The 17,379-nt window shown below is 47.1% G+C and overlaps 1 protein-coding gene across 2 annotated transcripts in view; it reads left to right on the plus strand.

Moving 5' to 3' along the window:
* Window positions 1-17,379, plus strand: part of PFKM (phosphofructokinase, muscle) — a 46,521-nt gene that overhangs the window by 24,195 nt on the left and 4,947 nt on the right. For both annotated transcript variants that reach the window (XM_047065412.1, XM_047065411.1), the window contains exons 3-16: window positions 2,100-2,192; window positions 8,372-8,445; window positions 9,289-9,366; window positions 10,999-11,188; window positions 11,400-11,565; window positions 12,296-12,340; window positions 12,766-12,874; window positions 12,987-13,082; window positions 13,307-13,399; window positions 14,015-14,140; window positions 15,295-15,359; window positions 15,851-15,920; window positions 16,673-16,822; window positions 17,241-17,311. In XM_047065412.1, the coding sequence (XP_046921368.1) occupies window positions 2,100-2,192; window positions 8,372-8,445; window positions 9,289-9,366; window positions 10,999-11,188; window positions 11,400-11,565; window positions 12,296-12,340; window positions 12,766-12,874; window positions 12,987-13,082; window positions 13,307-13,399; window positions 14,015-14,140; window positions 15,295-15,359; window positions 15,851-15,920; window positions 16,673-16,822; window positions 17,241-17,311 (1,426 nt within the window). The remainder of the gene's footprint in view (window positions 1-2,099; window positions 2,193-8,371; window positions 8,446-9,288; window positions 9,367-10,998; window positions 11,189-11,399; window positions 11,566-12,295; window positions 12,341-12,765; window positions 12,875-12,986; window positions 13,083-13,306; window positions 13,400-14,014; window positions 14,141-15,294; window positions 15,360-15,850; window positions 15,921-16,672; window positions 16,823-17,240; window positions 17,312-17,379) is intronic.

A 17,379-nucleotide genomic window follows, 5' to 3' on the forward strand; every position in this document is an offset into this window, starting at 1 on the left:
CTCTCTCTCTCTGTCTCTCTCTCTAAAAAAAAGTTTCTTAAAGAAAAATAAAAATGTAAAAACCTTTCTTTGTTTGCTACCATACAAAACCAAAAAAAAGGGCTGGATTTGGCCTGTGCTCTGTAGTTTGTTGACCCCTGATCCAGTCCAACCTTATTGTCAATATATAAGAAGCAATTTAAATACCATATAAAGTAGTAATTAAGTGCTAAATGAATGATCTAATACCAGACAATATGTGATTAGAGGAGGTCCACAAAGAATCCCTCCTATGGTAATCAGTGAAGAGTTAATAGTCTTAATATTCATAGGATTGCAGCTAGGCCTGGCCTTAAATGATGGAGTGGGATATCTGTGAAAGGGCCAAGGTGGCCTTCTGGATGAGGAATGCAGTGTGCCCAGCTACACAAATGGGAAGGAGCAAAGTAATGTTCAGGTGATGATGGGACAGAAAATTCATGGGAACAAAGGTTCAAGCTTTGGCAAGGGTTAGATCATGGAAGCTTTGAATGCCAACTCAAGAATTTGGACTTTATCCATCAGAATGGATTATATGTAGTATGTCTGTGAATCTGTGTCCCATAATAACGCTATATATGTTTGTGTTTGTGTGTCTTCACGAGTGTCTCATTGCATGTACTTTATTGGTATGTATGCAGATTTGTGTGTTTATGTGACCTGTGTCTTTATCAGCGGCTACCCTGATTTCCCCAGATTCACAGCAGAAACATGAGCTGTGCATAAAGGTCATCAGCCCCGGTTCAAGTGATTTGGCCCAGTTCAAGTGAATGCATCCTCAGGGTCCTATGACCTACCCATGGAGGTTTATTCTATGTCTCTTGTAGAGTGGAGAAGGGAAACACAAACGGAGACCAGCTATTGTAGTAGGCAATTCAGGTGGAGAGAGGCGCCGAGGATCGCAAATAAGAGAAGGATAAGGGAAGATAGTAAGGGAGAAGAATAGGACTTGGTAACTTTTGACTCTCAGAGTAAGGAGGAGATCAATTTAAAAATTTAGATTTTAACCTGGATAACTGGTAGAGTGATGACTCCTTTGACATTTTGTGGACACAAAAGTGTGTCTTGTGTGTTCCTTTGAGAGAGATAAGCCCTAAAGACAATAATAGGAAGGTGTTCACATGGCGTGTGTACATAATCTATGTATATCTGGCTATGATTCTGTGTTGTTCTTCCCATTTGATAGCATGTAGTGTGAAGGGCAAGGCCTGAAGATGAGTCAAGAGAGGCTCAGGAGGCAGGAAGCCGGAGAGCGATGGGAGAAGGCATGGAATGTCTTTAACCATTCCTGAGCCTGAACCATCATTTTGTGCAGGCTCAAATGTGCATGTAAAACCTCAAACCCCAGTTCCAGCTTAGCCCAATTGCATAAAACGAAACCATCATCTTCACCATAACCCTGCCTTCCCTCACTTTTCTGCTTCCACTTGGCTGGTTCTCATCAGTGCCCCAAACCTCACCCGATTCCTACCGTCTGCAGCAGCCCTTCCCTTCATTAAAAGGAGGAATCCTTGAGGCCACCTTAACTTTCCTCCTTCTTTTCTCATTTCTTTTTTTTTTTTTTCAATGTTTTTTTTAATTTATTTTTGTGACAGAGAGAGACAGAGCATGAACGGGGGAGGGGCAGAGAGAGAGGGAGACACAGAATCGGAAACAGGCTCCAGGCTCTGAGCCATCAGCCCAGAGCCCGACGCGGGGCTCGAACTCAGGGACCGCGAGATCGTGACCTGGCTGAAGTCGGATGCTTAACCGACTGCGCCACTCAGGCGCCCCTCTCATTTCTGTTCAGTCAACTGCCCTTCCCCTTGACCTTAGCTTGTTCTCCAAATAGACTCCAATTCAGGTGGGAGGGATTAGCTGGGACCTTTGCAGTCTTGGGTTTGATTACTGTGACATTTCAGCTTGTCAGTTTGTGGGGGCGTGGCCCTCTTCTGGAAGAAGTCCAAAACACCCAGGCTGCAAAGCTCAGACTTAGTATAGTAGGAGAGCCTGACTGGGGTGGCTCTAGCCAGTCTAACAGAGCCATTTCCTGAGCACCTCAATCCACCTGTGTCTTAACTGATCGTGCTCTTGGATTCTAGAGTGGATCATGACCCATGAAGAGCACCATGCAGCCAAAACCCTGGGGATTGGCAAAGCCATCGCCGTGTTAACCTCTGGTGGAGATGCCCAAGGTAAGGAGGAAGGCCCTGCTTGGGGCGGGACAAAAAAACCATGGCTGGTAGGCCCTTTTGAGTTTCTTAACTCCCTTAGCCTGTAGAATAGAACTGTCCTTAATGTCCTCCTGCTGTAGATTCACACTGGAATCCTGGGCTTTCCCAAGAATCTCTGTCAGGTCTAAGTCCCCAAGTGCTTCTGGATATTATTTCCTCTACTTTAATTTACTCAAATCTTCATAAAACTTCTTTCCAAGTTTCTCTGAAGATTTGGGACCATTTTGTTCCTTTGATACCTAAAAGACTGGTGTTTTCTCAAGCATCACTAGGAAGAAAGAGACTAAAGAGATAAACTTGTTGAGAAAGCAGTAGGTGGATTCACTTCAAATACATTGAAAATGGTGGGGAAAGGGGGAGATGCAGAAATTGGTATTTGGTGGGCCCTAGCTAGATCTTCAGGTATTACCTCTGAGGTACGTAGAGTTCCTGTACCAGCCAGGGTCCGGCACCACACTCCTACAGCACATTTCCTTCTACTGGGCACAGTTCTGCTTCATGCTTAGTTTTCTCTGGCCTTTCCTCTTCTTCCATTCCTTCGTCCCTTGAATAAGCAGGAATAGCAGCAGTTAATCGGTACAGACCCATGGGGTGAGGTGGGGGGGGGGCAGAAAGCAAAGCCAGAGAGAACCCCTTTCTGGGTTGAGTCCCAGAAGCCTGGAAGTCAGGGAAATCAGGTATATGGAAAAATGAAGTGGGAGATAGGGAATGTGTGATTTTTTTTCCTCCTGATGATCTTGTATATTGTAATTTATAATACGTTGAAATCTACCTTCAGAATCTCTTTGAGAGGGATACCAGGACATGGAGACTGTGCTGAGAAAAATAGAGAAGGAAAGAGATTTCAGCCAGTCTCCCCTTCACTCTGCACCACTCTCTGTAGGCTTCCTAAACTTTGTGTTAAGCACCCACTTTGCTTAGAGCCCTGCCTTGTATGTTATGAAGAGGTTAATTTCCTTTGGAAACTTATAGTTTTAGGAGGAAAGATAGCATACATTACTGGAATTCTTATGTAAGGCTTATAAATAACAAGAATCAAGTGTGCCTAACCAAGTAGAACCCACTTCTATAATGAACAGATAGGCTTTGGTTGGATTAACCAGGGAAGAGTTCACAGAGAAGGTAGATTTCAAGAGACTGAACTCTTCATTGAATGAATTCTTCATTCCACAGTGTCTGGTGTACAAAGTAGGTGCTATATAAACGTATTCTTAGTTAAATGCAAAGGACGTTATTGAGCACCTGCATTTCAAGCAGGATGGCAGGCACTAAGGATACATCAATGAAAAAGTTACACATTGTTCTTATGATCCTCATTATATGTTAGTAAATCTAGGCTTTAAGTATATTTTTTATCTAATGTATATTTAATTGTAATTGTGATATGTATTATGAACATGAGAATGCCAGAATGAGGACACTTAGGAAGAGGGGCACAGAGGTCTGAGTTCAGGAAGAGTGGCCAGATTAGGAATGCAGAGCCCTACTTGAGGCTGACCTCGCTTTTCTATTGCTTCTCTGCTCTCTCCTGGAAAGAATCCCATGCTCCATAAACTCTTGAGTGTTGATCCTAAAACCTTGGTAGGGTGGCCTGTGAAATTGGATTAAGTGAAGCAAGAAGAGCCTGCTAAAAATCCAAGTGAGGCATACAAAGTTAAGAATTTATGAAAAAGAAGGGCTCTCTGGAGAGGGAAAGAGGAAAAAAAAAGAGACAGAGGGAGAGAGAGAGAGAGCTAGGATTTAACTTGGGTCTAAGAGCAGCAGAGCCCTTTCAGCTTCTGATCCTGAGCACAGAAACCCTCTTATTCTAGAGGGACCATCACCTGCTTTAAGGGAAGATCATTCTTGGAGGCAGGCGCTAGCATAAGCTGATTTCTGGAGGGCCAGCTGGACCAAGGCCTAGGGGATCCTGTGACAGGCACAGTGTACCCAGGGAAATATCCCACTGCGAGGCCACATAACATCACAGGTGCATGTGAGCAGGTGGTACAGGAAGAAACTAAGGGAGACAGGGAAGCAAAGCAGAAAACTCAAAGTAGAGTTGAGAGGTCTCAGCTGAAGGAGCAGCTCAAATAAAGTAGCGGCCTGCCCAGAGATAGGTTTAATGATCTTCAGTTCTCCGAGGGAGAGGGCACAGAAATGACTTTTAACCCAGAGGCTGTGGGCCACATGGGAAAGTGAAGGTTGGGTTCTATAAAATCCACAGAGGCCACAGCTCTGTCATTCCCTGAGTTTAGCAAAGCCAATAACCTCTTAAAGCAGAAGAGAGGCCAGATTTCAGACACCCTGAGCTCAGAAACTGGGCTGAGTAGATACAAATTCCAGTCCAGGAATGGCCCCAGCTCTGCTAAACCATACCACATTTGCCCACACAACATTGGCTTATTCTGCTGGAAAGGATCTCAGTCATTGCTCTAGCCCTCTGCCTTCAGATGGGCAGTCCATTCCAAATACATGTTTATCCTGTTTTTAAAGGATTACAGGAACAGGGATTCTATTACCTCTCTGGATTGCTATTCTAGGATTCATAATATTAATTACATATTTGTCAGAAGTGTAATTCAGATCTAACATTTATTTTTCATGTTGGAATTAAAGGATTTTTTTTCCTGTTCAAAGTTCAATTAAGGTAGAAACTTTCTAACATCTGCTTTCAAAAAGATAGTGACCAAGTCATTTATTAGTTTTTTCTATCTCATGTCATAGAGACTCATTACCCATAGTTCTCCCCAAAGCCTCTTGCCTACAGGCTGTAATTAGAAACGCCAAAGTATGTGCTTCTGATGTTCTCCAGAGCCCCTCCTGGCTGTACCCAGAATACCCCCTGGGTGGTGCCTGTAATCTTATCCTTCGTCTTGCTTCTAATAAGTCAGACAGCTGCGAATAGGGAGTTATTTAGGGCAACATGGTACAGCTAAGGAGATCCTGGCCAGGACTGGTCTGAGGCCAGAATAGGCCAGTGATGTTAAGTAGGAGAGCCCAAAGAATTACTGGGACTCCCTAGCATAAGTTATGTGTATACATACTGGTCGGTGAATTCTAGGGAACTGGGGGGTTTGAAATGCAGGTATAGGGGACAATTAGAGTCCTAAAACTTGATTTCTAGGAAAACAGTTGTCCAGCTTAGAGGCAGGATGACCTCTGGAGGTTGATAAGACTGAGGTAAGAAGGTAAAAAGGGATGAGAGAAGAGAAAGAATCTTCTTTTCTTATGGGATTTTTCTTCTGCCCAATAGATTTGGATATTTCCTACCTGCCATCTATTGTTTACTTTGTACTTAAAACCTTTTAAGTCATTTGTTTTTCTTAAATCTTTTCTCCCTACCCTTACTCAGCTTAGGAGTAGGAAACAGCATTCCAACCTATAGATTTCAGTAGAGTGTTTTTTCCTTATTTCTTAAGATTACAAATTCATACTCCAGAACTGTAGGTATCCAATAGACAAGCCCACAGGAATTGTGAAAGTCTAGAAAATAAATCAACAATAGTTTCATTTCTGTTCTGACCTACTGATTTATCCTTACTAAGGCACTGATGGCTTTGCATTGACCCTGACTTTGTTCTTTTCATACATGCAGGCTTTTCCTAAAGCTTCTGAGAAGCCTGCTCCCATCACAGAGTTTTCCATTTTGATTCCTTCAGTTTGAGGATGTGAACCTAGACTTCTAGACTTATGTGACTTTGCTTTAGTGATGGCGGAAGTGGGCTTTGACAGCAGTGCTCACCAGTGACCTCTTGTTGGCAAGCCCAACCTTCCCGTTCTTATCTTAGATCGATTATTGGAAGCATTTGGCAGTGTTACAACTTTTTGAAACTGTTCCCTTTGGCTTCCAAGACATGGCTAAGACCTGGGTTTCCTTTTGCCTTTCTTGCTGCTCCTTAGTTTCCTTCATGGAACCCATCATCCCCTGCCCATTCCCTCAGCGTTGGTTTTCCTCAGCGTTCCATTCCTTGCCTTTCCCATTCTAATTCTACATATTCTTGTGAGACCATCTCTCCCAAGTCCACATGGGTGTCCCACAAGAGCTTCAAGCTCAACATATCCAAATACGAATGTATCATCCATACCCCTACCTGCCTGAATCAAAACTTGCCTCTGCTTAGTTAATTGCACCTCAGTCTTACTCTTTGCCTGTCAGTCATGGGGCTTTTCCATCTTCTTCTCCAACACTTTGAAATCTAACCACAGTGCTGTGCTTCTCTTTCCCCATTGCCTCCTGTCCAGTGTCTCTGTTTTGTCCCAAATGCCACTCTCTGAGTCTAGGCCCTCATTTCGTCTAGGCTGCCAGAGAGCCATCTTATCCCAGCGTCCTCCACATTGCCACCAGTGATCTTTTCTGATATACAGATAGCGTCATGTCTCTCCACTCTCAAAATTCTTCAGAGATTCTCCATCATTTGCAACTTTTGTTTTCTAGGCCAAAGACCTCCTTAAGAATCAAATGACAGCTGTGGACCTTCTCCCAAAGGAAATTCCCGTGCCCAGAAAACTTTTCATACAGTTTCATGGGTTCATGGATTTCCTGAAACCATCACCCATGGATCCCCAATCAAATCCTGGCCTACAGAATAAGAGCCAGGCTTCCTCGCGTGGCATACAGGTGCCTGCTTACCTTTGAAGCTTCACTGCTCACCACTTCCTGTCTTACGTTTTATCCTTTGTAATACCCAGTTACCTAAGGTTGTTTCTTGACCCTCACCTTTATTTGTGCTATTTTCCTGCCTAGAGCACTGTCCCCCAAAGTGGCCACCTGACATAAAAGATTTATAAGGAAATTGTCCTTTAGGTCTCAGGTCAAATGTTGTCTTTTCTGTATAACCTGTTCTGACTTCCTTTCTGGCAGCTTGGATGCTCCTTCTCCTTGTCCCCACTGCACTTTGTACAAATCTCCTTCATAGGGATCCATATTGTAACCATGTTATATTCTTCACAAGTCTTGAGGACCGTTACCGTCTCCTGTATCTTTGCATCCCTAGACTGTATCATTCAACTGCTATTTCCCTAGTGCCTAGATAGTGCCTGGAGTATGGTAGGTATTTAGTCAATATTTGCTCAGTGAGTGAATGGGCCTTCAATTTGATTTGGTGCTTATAGTCATCTAACACCAACTTTCGTCAGCCTGCAGAAAAAAACCCTCCAAAATAGACATTTTGGTTTTGTTGGTTCTGTTCTGCTCCAGGTAGCTTTGGAATTTACAGTAGTTCATGATGGATTTTAGCAGATTTTTCTAATTACTGGTTTCTCTAGTGCTCACTGGCACATGGTATTTCTCCAGGCAGGGTTAAGGACCCTAGGAATAGATTGTAGATTGAAACAAAAAAATGTTCTGGGGTATCTGAGGGCAGGTGGCTAAAATGGTTCACAAGAAATTGATCTATCAGGGCTCTGAGATTCCCTGAGCATCACCGTGAGCCCCTTCTCACATGACAGGGCAGGATGGGGTTACCGGGATCAAGACCCAGGTATGCGTTCCATGTCTCACTGGGGAAGTTCTGCTCAGCACAATTATCAGTAGCATTGTTTCTAATACAGAGGCCGTTATAGCTTCCCCCTTGTGTTGTGTGCTGTGCAGGGTGGTTCCTCCACAGTACTCTTGGGAGAGACAGTTCTCGTCACTGAGTAGCTACCGGAAAGGGAGACTACTTAACATGGGAGAGAGGGGAAAGGCTCTCCTCTCTGTTTTAGTCCTAATTAATTTTAGTCCTGATTGTCTCCCAGTGGAGAGACTGGGCTCTGTGACCTTTACCTCTTTGAACTTCAGTTTCCAAATCTGTAAAATAGAGGTAACTTCAGGGTTGTGGAGAGGATTAAATGAGATGAGGTTTGACAGGCGTTTAGCAGTGTCTAACCCTACTGTAAGCATTCAAGATTATTATTCCCCAGATTGCCCTGGCAGGGAAAGGTCTTAAGAAAGATGGGATTGGGGGGGGGAAGGGAGATGAATTGGAGGTATATGGAGCTACATTAACACTGAACACGATAATTTAGTGTTGGGGTGGGGGGGGGAGGCCAGAAGACTTGGAGGAGAAGAGTATTCTAGATTCAGAGAAAAGCCTAAGAGAAGGACTGAGATATCTTGTAGTCCAGGCTGCTTTTCTCAGGAGTAACCTCTTCCTGTCGTCTTCCTTCCTTCCTTTCAGGTATGAATGCTGCTGTCAGGGCTGTGGTTCGAGTTGGTATCTTTACTGGTGCCCGTGTGTTCTTTGTCCATGAGGTTGGTTTTCTACTTTGTTCTCCATCATTCTTTCTCTGTTTTATGCTCCCCCCTCCCTACTTCCTGTTTCCTCACCTCCCAGTTACATGCTATGCCTGACCTATCTCAGCTCCCTGTCTCCAAGAGTGTCTCTCCCTGACTCCAGTCTCCAGTAATGATGGTAGGATATAGGGATCTACAGATTGGGTCCTCATGTTGCCCGTTCAATTTAAAGGAAGAAGTAACTCTCTCTTCCCCTTACCTCCACCAAAACAAAGAGAGAAGCTGAAATGAGTATTTCAGAGAAAATTTAGTATGTCCTGAGACAGAGCCTTTGGAAAGAACAAAGTCTCATCAGATTTCTGCAGTTTGCTGTACCTTCTGAAGTTCTAACTCCTCTTCCTTCTCTCCCTTCCCTCTCATTCTTTGCCCACTCTTCTCCCTGTAAGGTTTATCTGCCTTCTCCTAAATTGTATTTTTTCAAGTCCCATTTCTCTCCTGCCCTTCTTCCACCACCCTTCTCTTTTCCCTCTACTGTTATCAAAACTATCTGCTATTTAGTTCCCCGGGAAAGCAGATTGGAGGACATAGGATAAACCAGAAGCAAGAAGAATTAGGATGAAATATTAGGAAGGACATCCTGACCTTTTGAGATTGCAGGGAAATAGAAGAGGGTGTTGAAAGGTTGATGTCTTCTTCCTTGGACTGTGTTAAATATGACAGTGTCATGGGCATCCAGGGATCAGTAATGGGAGGAGATGACTTGATTCTCAGAGAACTGCTTCCCAGAGATCCTGTCCTAATCGTGGGGGTTTAGGGAAAACTGGCTTAGCAGAAGTTGAATGGGTGTAATGTGCTCCACAGGGTTATCAAGGCCTGGTGGATGGTGGAGATAACATCAGGGAAGCCACCTGGGAGAGCGTTTCGATGATGCTTCAGCTGGTATGTTCCAGAGGACTCCTGTTCCTTATTTGTCCTGTCCTTGTCCCACCCCACTCTGGTTTGGCCTCATGGTTGCTCAAGTTCCCCCCATGTGGCTCGACGTGAAGGGTTCTGTGACAAGAGAGGTGCCACGACTGCCCTTTACTCTTTGCGTTTGAAAACATCACCCTGGTTTCCTAGGGTGGCATGGGGGTGGGGGTGCGGTCACAGGACAGTTTGCTCTTTATGGAAAGGTCACAGGCAAGACTTAAGGAACTGGCACGTAAGCAGGAGTTGCTCTGGAGTCACAGGGAGGGTCTGGCCAGGAAAATAACCTTCCCAGAGGCCTGGAGCCAGAGCCAGAAGTAGAGCTGAAATCTGCCAGTCCTCATGTGATGATGAGAAGGTCACTTGAAACCACACTGTTTGAGGGAGGAAGGAACCAGCACAGCCTTTTAGAGTTTCCAAAAATACCTTAAGATTATGCGGATTGTATCCATAACCCTTTGTGCTACTTTCCGTAAGTCATTATATACCTATTTTCTGATTTACTGAAAAATCCACAAATTACATTTGTACCCCCATTCTTTACCGCAGTCCTCTAAAAATCCATGGGAAGAAATACAATATGCAGTACTTAGCGAAGATTCTTTATAGGCAATGGTGCCTGCTGTTAAGTGGTCTGAAAATGAGTCAGAATTCTCTATCAGTACTCCCAAAGGCATGAATGCCAGAAGCTTGTACGATTTGTGAAAACCCTAAGTATACTTACCTCTCCTGGGGCATCTATAAGTCCCTGGGGATTTAAGGCTTTCTATACTCAGAACTACTTTTCCTGTGAATATGTGGATATTGTGTCTCCTTCCACGAGCACCATAGATCCCGAGGAGTGAAGGGGAAAGGATTGGCAGGGCCTGGTTACAATTAGAAATCAGTGAGTTCAAGAGGGAAAGCACATTGGGATGACCAAGCACGTTGGGATGAACTGCTAATTATAGTGTGGACACGATCCAATAAAGTCAGGCCACTGGGGAGAATTTCCAAAGACTAAAGTCAGTGCTACATCTTACATTTCTAAGAACATGTGAAAGACGGAGATTGTCCAAAAGCCAACAGTATGTATGTATTCCTTTGCTCTCCTTGAGGATAATCACTTTGATGACAAAGCCTTCAATGAAATGGGTTAATCTTAGCAGTCTTCTAAGAGGTGTAGCAGAATATAGGAATGACCCTATGATAGCTCAGCCAGAATTATTTCCCTTTCCTTTAGAAAGAACAAATGACTTTTTTTTTTTAAAGTTTATTTATTTATTTTGAGAGAGAGTTGTGAGTGGGGAAGGGGCAAAGAGCGAGGGAGAGACAGAATCCCTAGCAGGCTCTGCACTGTCAGCGCAGAGCCCGAGGCAAGGCTCAATCCCACGAACTGCAAGATTGTGACCTGAGCTGAAATCAAGAGTCGGACACTTAACCAACTGTGAGCCACCCAGATGCCCCTAGAAAGGACAAATGACTCTTAAGGATGTCAGGGCACTTTCTAGAAAGCCAGGTAGTTATGATAGCTCATCACGATGTTGGAATAGGGGAAATCTTAGCATGTCGAGCTCAAATTTGGCTGTGTCATCTGGGGAGCTGACTTCTACTTCTTCCCCACAGGGAGGCACAGTCATTGGAAGTGCCCGGTGCAAGGACTTCCGTGAACGAGAGGGACGACTCCGCGCTGCCCACAACCTGGTGAAGCGTGGGATTACTAATCTGTGTGTCATCGGGGGTGATGGCAGCCTCACTGGGGCTGACACCTTCCGTTCTGAGTGGAGTGACTTACTGAGTGACCTCCAGAAAGCGGGTGAGACATTGTCATAAGTATTGTTTGTGCGCATGCACACACACCCCTCTCCTCCCATTGGAGGAAATCATCACCCAGACACAAAAGGGAGGTCTTTGCCCTCCTTTCTCTGCCATTGCTTATGCTTCCCATTGGCTGCAGTTCCTTCTCTCTCCAGTCATCTGCTCTTTAGGCATGTCAAGGTGGCTCCTGGTTTGCTTCTCATTGCCAGGTAAGATCACAGCGGAGGAGGCTACGAAGTCCAGCTATCTGAATATCGTGGGTTTGGTGGGCTCAATTGACAATGACTTTTGTGGCACTGATATGACCATTGGCACTGATTCCGCCCTGCACCGGATCATAGAGATTGTGGACGCCATCACCACCACTGCTCAGAGGTTAGGGGACTTGCGGGGGGCAGGTGGGGCAGTGGAGGAGGATCGCAGCTGGGGCAGGCTACAGGGCTAGGGCGTCTAGAGAAGATTAATGCCCTTGGGCTCTAGACCCCCAATGACCCATTTTCTGGGGTGGGAACACTGTCTTTAATGAAGAAGCATCCCTAAAGCCCTGAAATTGCACTGCTGTCTACAGGCCGTATGTTTGCCCCTTGTCACTGTCTTGCCCACTGTCCACAGTGTAGCTCTGAGGGCTTTGATACCTGTAGGGTCTCCCAAATGATCAGTGTCCAACTTGAGACAAATCCAGGGAGCTCCAAACCTTAGCCACCCTTTCAGCTATAGTGTAGACTGTAGAGGCCGTCACTGCCGCTGCTCAGTAGGCGGCCTGGGGAGGCAGTGTGGGAGAATGGGAGGCGGAAGGTAACAGTTTGCCAGGGTCATCGTAGGGGATTCCAGGCTGATGCTGGTCGAGTCCTCACTTCTTCACTTCTTTTCCTATTTTCTCTTTCCTTTCCTGGACCCCATTGCTCCCTGGAACAGAGCCACAGTACTGACACCTTTTACTGCTATGTTTTAGTCAGCCTGGTCTTCCTGGTCTCTCCAGAAACCTGCTGGGAGGTCTAACAATATAAATGCGTCTCCCAGGGAGGTTTTGCGGCCTACATGTGAGTGGCGGCTTGGGACCATCAGGACACTTGGACTGTAAACGTTCTGTGTCTGTCTCTTGCAGCCACCAGAGGACGTTTGTGCTAGAAGTGATGGGCCGGCACTGTGGGTAAGATCCCCGTCTCGACTCATCTGTTCTGTGGAGCCAGCAGTAGCCTTCTCTTCCCCAGAGAGTCCAAAGAGGTCTCCCAGGGATAGCAGATTCAGAGGTGTCCATGCTTGTCTCGGTTATGGCCCCCTTTCCCCACCCCCGTACCCACGCGTGCAAGGGTGTGCCTGTGTGCCCGTGCACAGGACAGACACCGCTCTGAGGTTAGAAGCCACCATGGCAGGTGAGCACGAAGAGACGGTGCCCTTCAGGGACAAAACTTCACTGAGAGGCTGTCTCAGCGGCGCTCTTACCCTCACCCCAAGCATGAAAGCACAGATCCTCACACATTTCACCACCTATGGGAACAGGCAGACCTGCCAGGTACGGGTTAGGCAGTCTGTGGAGCGTGGCTCCTAGTGTGACGCTTCTGCCTCTCATCTCAGATACCTGGCCCTTGTCACCTCTCTCTCCTGTGGGGCTGACTGGGTTTTTATTCCTGAGTGTCCACCGGATGACGACTGGGAGGAACATCTTTGTCGCCGGCTCAGTGAGGTACTGGCACTTTATTTTGCCCTTGAAAAACCACTCGCCTGTTTCACTGATGATGCACTTCCCCTCCATCGGTTTCATCCCACTGACCTCTTTCCTCTTTGTTCTTGACCAGACAAGGACCCGTGGTTCTCGTCTCAACATCATCATTGTGGCTGAGGGTGCCATAGACAAGACTGGGAAACCCATAACCTCAGAAGACATCAAGAATGTTAGTATGAATGAAACCAGAGAGGCCTTGGACACCACCCCCCACCCCCTTCCCCAGTGACTTCTGAGTCTCCCCTTAGTCCTTCTGTACATCTCTCCCCAGGTTTCCTGCCCCCTGGTTTCCCAGGAAGATAAAAGAGGCTAAGCCATCGTGGTTTATCTAAGCCTCTGCTTGTTTTTTCTCTTTGACTCTGTATCTCTCTGTCCCTCTTTTGGTGTCCTCAGCTGGTGGTGAAGCGTCTGGGATATGACACCCGGGTCACTGTCTTGGGGCATGTGCAGCGGGGTGGGACACCATCAGCCTTTGACCGGATCCTGGTAAGTCATGGGGTTCTGTGGCCCTTGCGTCTTAGAACCCAGGACTTGCTGTCCTTCCCCTGCAGAATCCCACTTCCCAGGACAGGGGCTTACACCATTGGCCATGCCGCCTCCCTCCAGCTTCTGGACTGCAGTGGCCCTTGACTCATTCCCATCCACCCGAGTTCTCTTCTGTTGCAAAAAATGATGGGAAATTATATGCTCTCCAAATAGTGAGGTCTAATATCTCAGCTTTGATCATTAGTAAAATTATTAAGATCTAACCTTAGACACTCAGGTTGAACCCTCTCATCCTACTTTCGTTAGAAGAGAGAGGCAATACTCTCCCTTGTTTTATCAATAAGAAGGGCATATTAAGCCTCAGTAATCTCCTTGATTACTACAATGGACATGCTTCTCTGGAACCAAATAGAATTCTAATGGTAAGAGGATGAAGAATCAAGCTTTAGATGAAATCTGGGTAGGGAGATAAAGCCCCATAAGCTCTTAGCTGTAGTCCTTAAATGTGCAATTCAACCCTGTGATCTGGAAGGGCCTCAGGTGCCCTGGCTCTTCAGGCCCAGTCCAGATGGGGAGGCCTGAACCAGACTGTCTTTGCTCCCTGGGTTCCTGCAGGGCAGCAGGATGGGTGTGGAGGCAGTGATGGCACTTTTGGAAGGGACTCCAGACACCCCAGCCTGTGTGGTGAGCCTCTCTGGGAACCAGGCTGTGCGCCTGCCCCTCATGGAGTGTGTCCAAATGGTAAGTACCGACCTCAGCTCCCCTTCCTAACAGCCCAAGCCCCTGTCTTTGAGCTAGAGCTTAGAGGGAAAGAGACCAACTTCGAAGGCCACTGGAACTCCTGTTGGAGATGGGAAGGCAGCATGGTGTAGTTAAGAGTCAAATGAGGAAAGGGCACAGTAGGCTTTGCATAGGAGCTGTCCCCTCTCTAAGCCTCAGTGTCCCCATCTGTTAAATGTTCCTAAGAAACGTGGGAGACGCTACATCTTACCAAGTAGTGAGACCCAACGTCGCACAATATCCAGCCTCGGATGCTTTTGCCATGTCTTTGTTGGAAAAGAAACAGAGTATGTCTCCAAACGTTATTAAAAGCAGGGAATAGTATTATGGTCTGGCTGGCTAGCTCGTATGTTTCTATGATTTCTACCTTGAACATGTTTCTCTGAAACAACGTGAGGTTCCTAACACTCACCCTGAGGGCTACTGTAAGGAGCGGAGGGAAGCTTTGTAGAAGGTCTGATGCAGTATCTGGAAAATACCGGGTGCTCAGGAAATGGCTCTTATTACAAAGGAATCACTCCTGTGATACCACAGACCAGTGTGTCTGGGGCTGAGGTGTCTGGCTGATTCTTAGGACTGGCCTGCATGCTCAGGGCTGGCTCCCCATTTCCTGGCCTGCTTCTCCCTCAAACTGGGAGTCCCAGAAACCTACAGCCTAGACAGGCTCCAGCCTTGCTTGGAACTATGTATCCCAAAAGCTAAAGCGCGGGCTCACAGAGCAGAAATCAGTAGCTGGGAGACACACGGCAGGGATCAGCTTTTCTTCCTAACTGGGATCCGTAGGGTCTTCTTCATACACTCAGTTTAGAGGCTACTTTCAGGTTGCGGAATGGAGGAAGATGCTATTTTATCTGTGAGCACTCCTCCACTCTGAAAAATATTCGAATAAGTAGAGCATTGAATCAGCTCCTTCCTTTGGCTGCTCATTTCTCCGAAAATTAAGGAAAAACAAAGATGCTGCTTTCTGTGAATGTTTGGGGAGCATAGCAAAGGTGGGAGGCGTGGTGGGTAGGATCCAGGCATAAGAGTGGAGACAGAGCGTTACCACGGGCTAGGAATCCAGCTGTGTAGAACCCTGCCCTGTAGTCATGACTCTTGCTGTGCTCCTCCCTCAGACCAAAGATGTGACCAAGGCCATGAACGACAGGAAATTTGATGAAGCCATGAAGCTGAGAGGCCGGTGAGGAATGACCGGAAGCTCACTAGCTACAGAAATCAGATATTGGAATGGAGCAAAAAACGGACATGGTTTCAGACCCAATATAAGAGCTTCTGCCCCTCCCTGTTCTTATTGTCTCTGTGACAGTTCCTTCCTGAGAGAGTTGGTTGTGAGGTGACCAGGAGGCACAGTTTGTCCCAGGGATGCTCTTCCTGGGATTGGCCTGCTGTAATCCGGTGGTTGTTGTGTGGGTTCCAGCCAGGTTTTCAGTTTCTCTAGCCAAGGGACAGCGTGTCATGCTGAGTGCAGTGCCTGGGAGAAGAGTCCTCAGGGAGGGTTTGATCGGTTACTGGCCCTTTTTCAGCCCCTGCCCAGTCCCTGCCAGGTCCCAGTTATGTCCTTTGAGGTTTGCCCAGCTGGACTTCACACTGGGAACAGAACTTTAGATCCCCTTGGCTGCTGGCCGTGAGGAGCGGCCTGAAGACCCCCCACCCCACCTGTACTTTTTCCAGGAGCTTCATGAACAACTGGGAAGTGTACAAGCTTCTGGCTCATGTCAGACCCCCAGTCTCTAAGGGACCGGTGAGTTCTCTCCCTTTGACTCTGTCTCTCAGTCTCTCTCCGTGAAGTGCCACCTCCACTCGTATAACCTAGAGCCTGGCCAGCTTCTTCGCCCCACTAAAATCTCCAGTGCCGAGTCCCTGACCCTACTAAGAAGTTTTCTCTTAGCCCCCCCAGATACCAGCCCCATGTTCTTAATGTGCCCCGGACGTCTCTGCCCCAAGGCCCACATCCAATTTAGGATCGACGAGGTAGCGTGCAAGGACTGGGAAAGAGATTTACGGGTTAATCCTTTGGGCAGACCTGGGAATGAGCATATGAGTGTACTTCAGCCACTTCTTCCCCTGAAGTAGTGGTTCTCGGTACTGAGTGTCTATCAGAATCATCTGGGCTGCTTATTTAACATGCAGATTGCTGGATCCTTCCCTCAGAGAGGATTTAGCTCTGGGGTCGCGGCCAGGAATAGGTTGGTTTAACAGGCTCCCGAGATCAGGCGGTCCAAATATCACACTTTGGGAAATGCTGCTCTGGAAGGCCTCATTCGTTACGTAATGCTATCTACGGGCAGGGACAGCGGTTTTCCTTATTGATTTGTGATAAAGAATTTGCTTCCACAGGATGAGGGAACAGGCTGTGCTGGCATTCCTGGAGAGGGGGTACATTGTCCAGAGGCACATGTCCTGACCCTAGGACCATGAGGGACACAGGGTTCAGCTTCCCTTACTGACCTGTCCCCCTCTTCGCCCTGCTCCCTCTCCACTTCTTCTCCCCAGAGTAGCATACACACAGTGGCCGTGATGAACGTGGGGGCCCCAGCTGCAGGCATGAACGCTGCCGTCCGTTCCACCGTGAGGATTGGCCTCATCCAGGGCAACCGGGTGCTGGTTGTACATGATGGCTTCGAGGGCCTGGCCAAGGGTCAGGTACGGGGACTAAAAGGAGGAGGGCACGTACTCTGAGGCACGTAGCAGGGGTGACCTGTCGGTCTTTTTCTTTCTCCTGGCCCCTCCCCTCTCTCTCTCTCCCTTTCTTTCCTCTCAGGGTTTGAGCAGAAGTAGATGCTTAATTTTAGGGCAGTATGAATAGGCAGGAGCCACAGAAATGAACCCTTTACAGGCAACCACCTTGTTTAATTCTCTGTCCCAAAGCTCAGTGCAGTGCCTGGCATAAGTAGGTGCTTACTATTTGTGAATGGGCAATAAGACCAGAGGAAGTTCACTGAGGTGGGGAAAAGCCGATGCGTGGTGGTCCTCTTCCAGCCAGGGGGGTGTCGGGGTGGGATCAGAACTCAGGAAGTAGCATTCAGTCCACAAGGCAGACCTGTGTGATCTTTTCCTGCAGATCGAGGAAGCTGGCTGGAGCTATGTTGGGGGCTGGACTGGCCAAGGTGGTTCCAAACTTGGGACTAAAAGGTAAGTGGCATTTTGGAAGCACCTCCTCCTAGTCACCCCTAAAGATGTCCCTTGGAATGTGGGTGTCA

Source organism: Lynx rufus, unplaced genomic scaffold (genome assembly GCF_022079265.1).
Source record: "Lynx rufus isolate CCGP_SWC_20201006 ecotype Redwood Valley unplaced genomic scaffold, mLynRuf1.p SCAF_7, whole genome shotgun sequence".
Classification (NCBI taxonomy): Eukaryota; Metazoa; Chordata; class Mammalia; order Carnivora; family Felidae; genus Lynx; species Lynx rufus.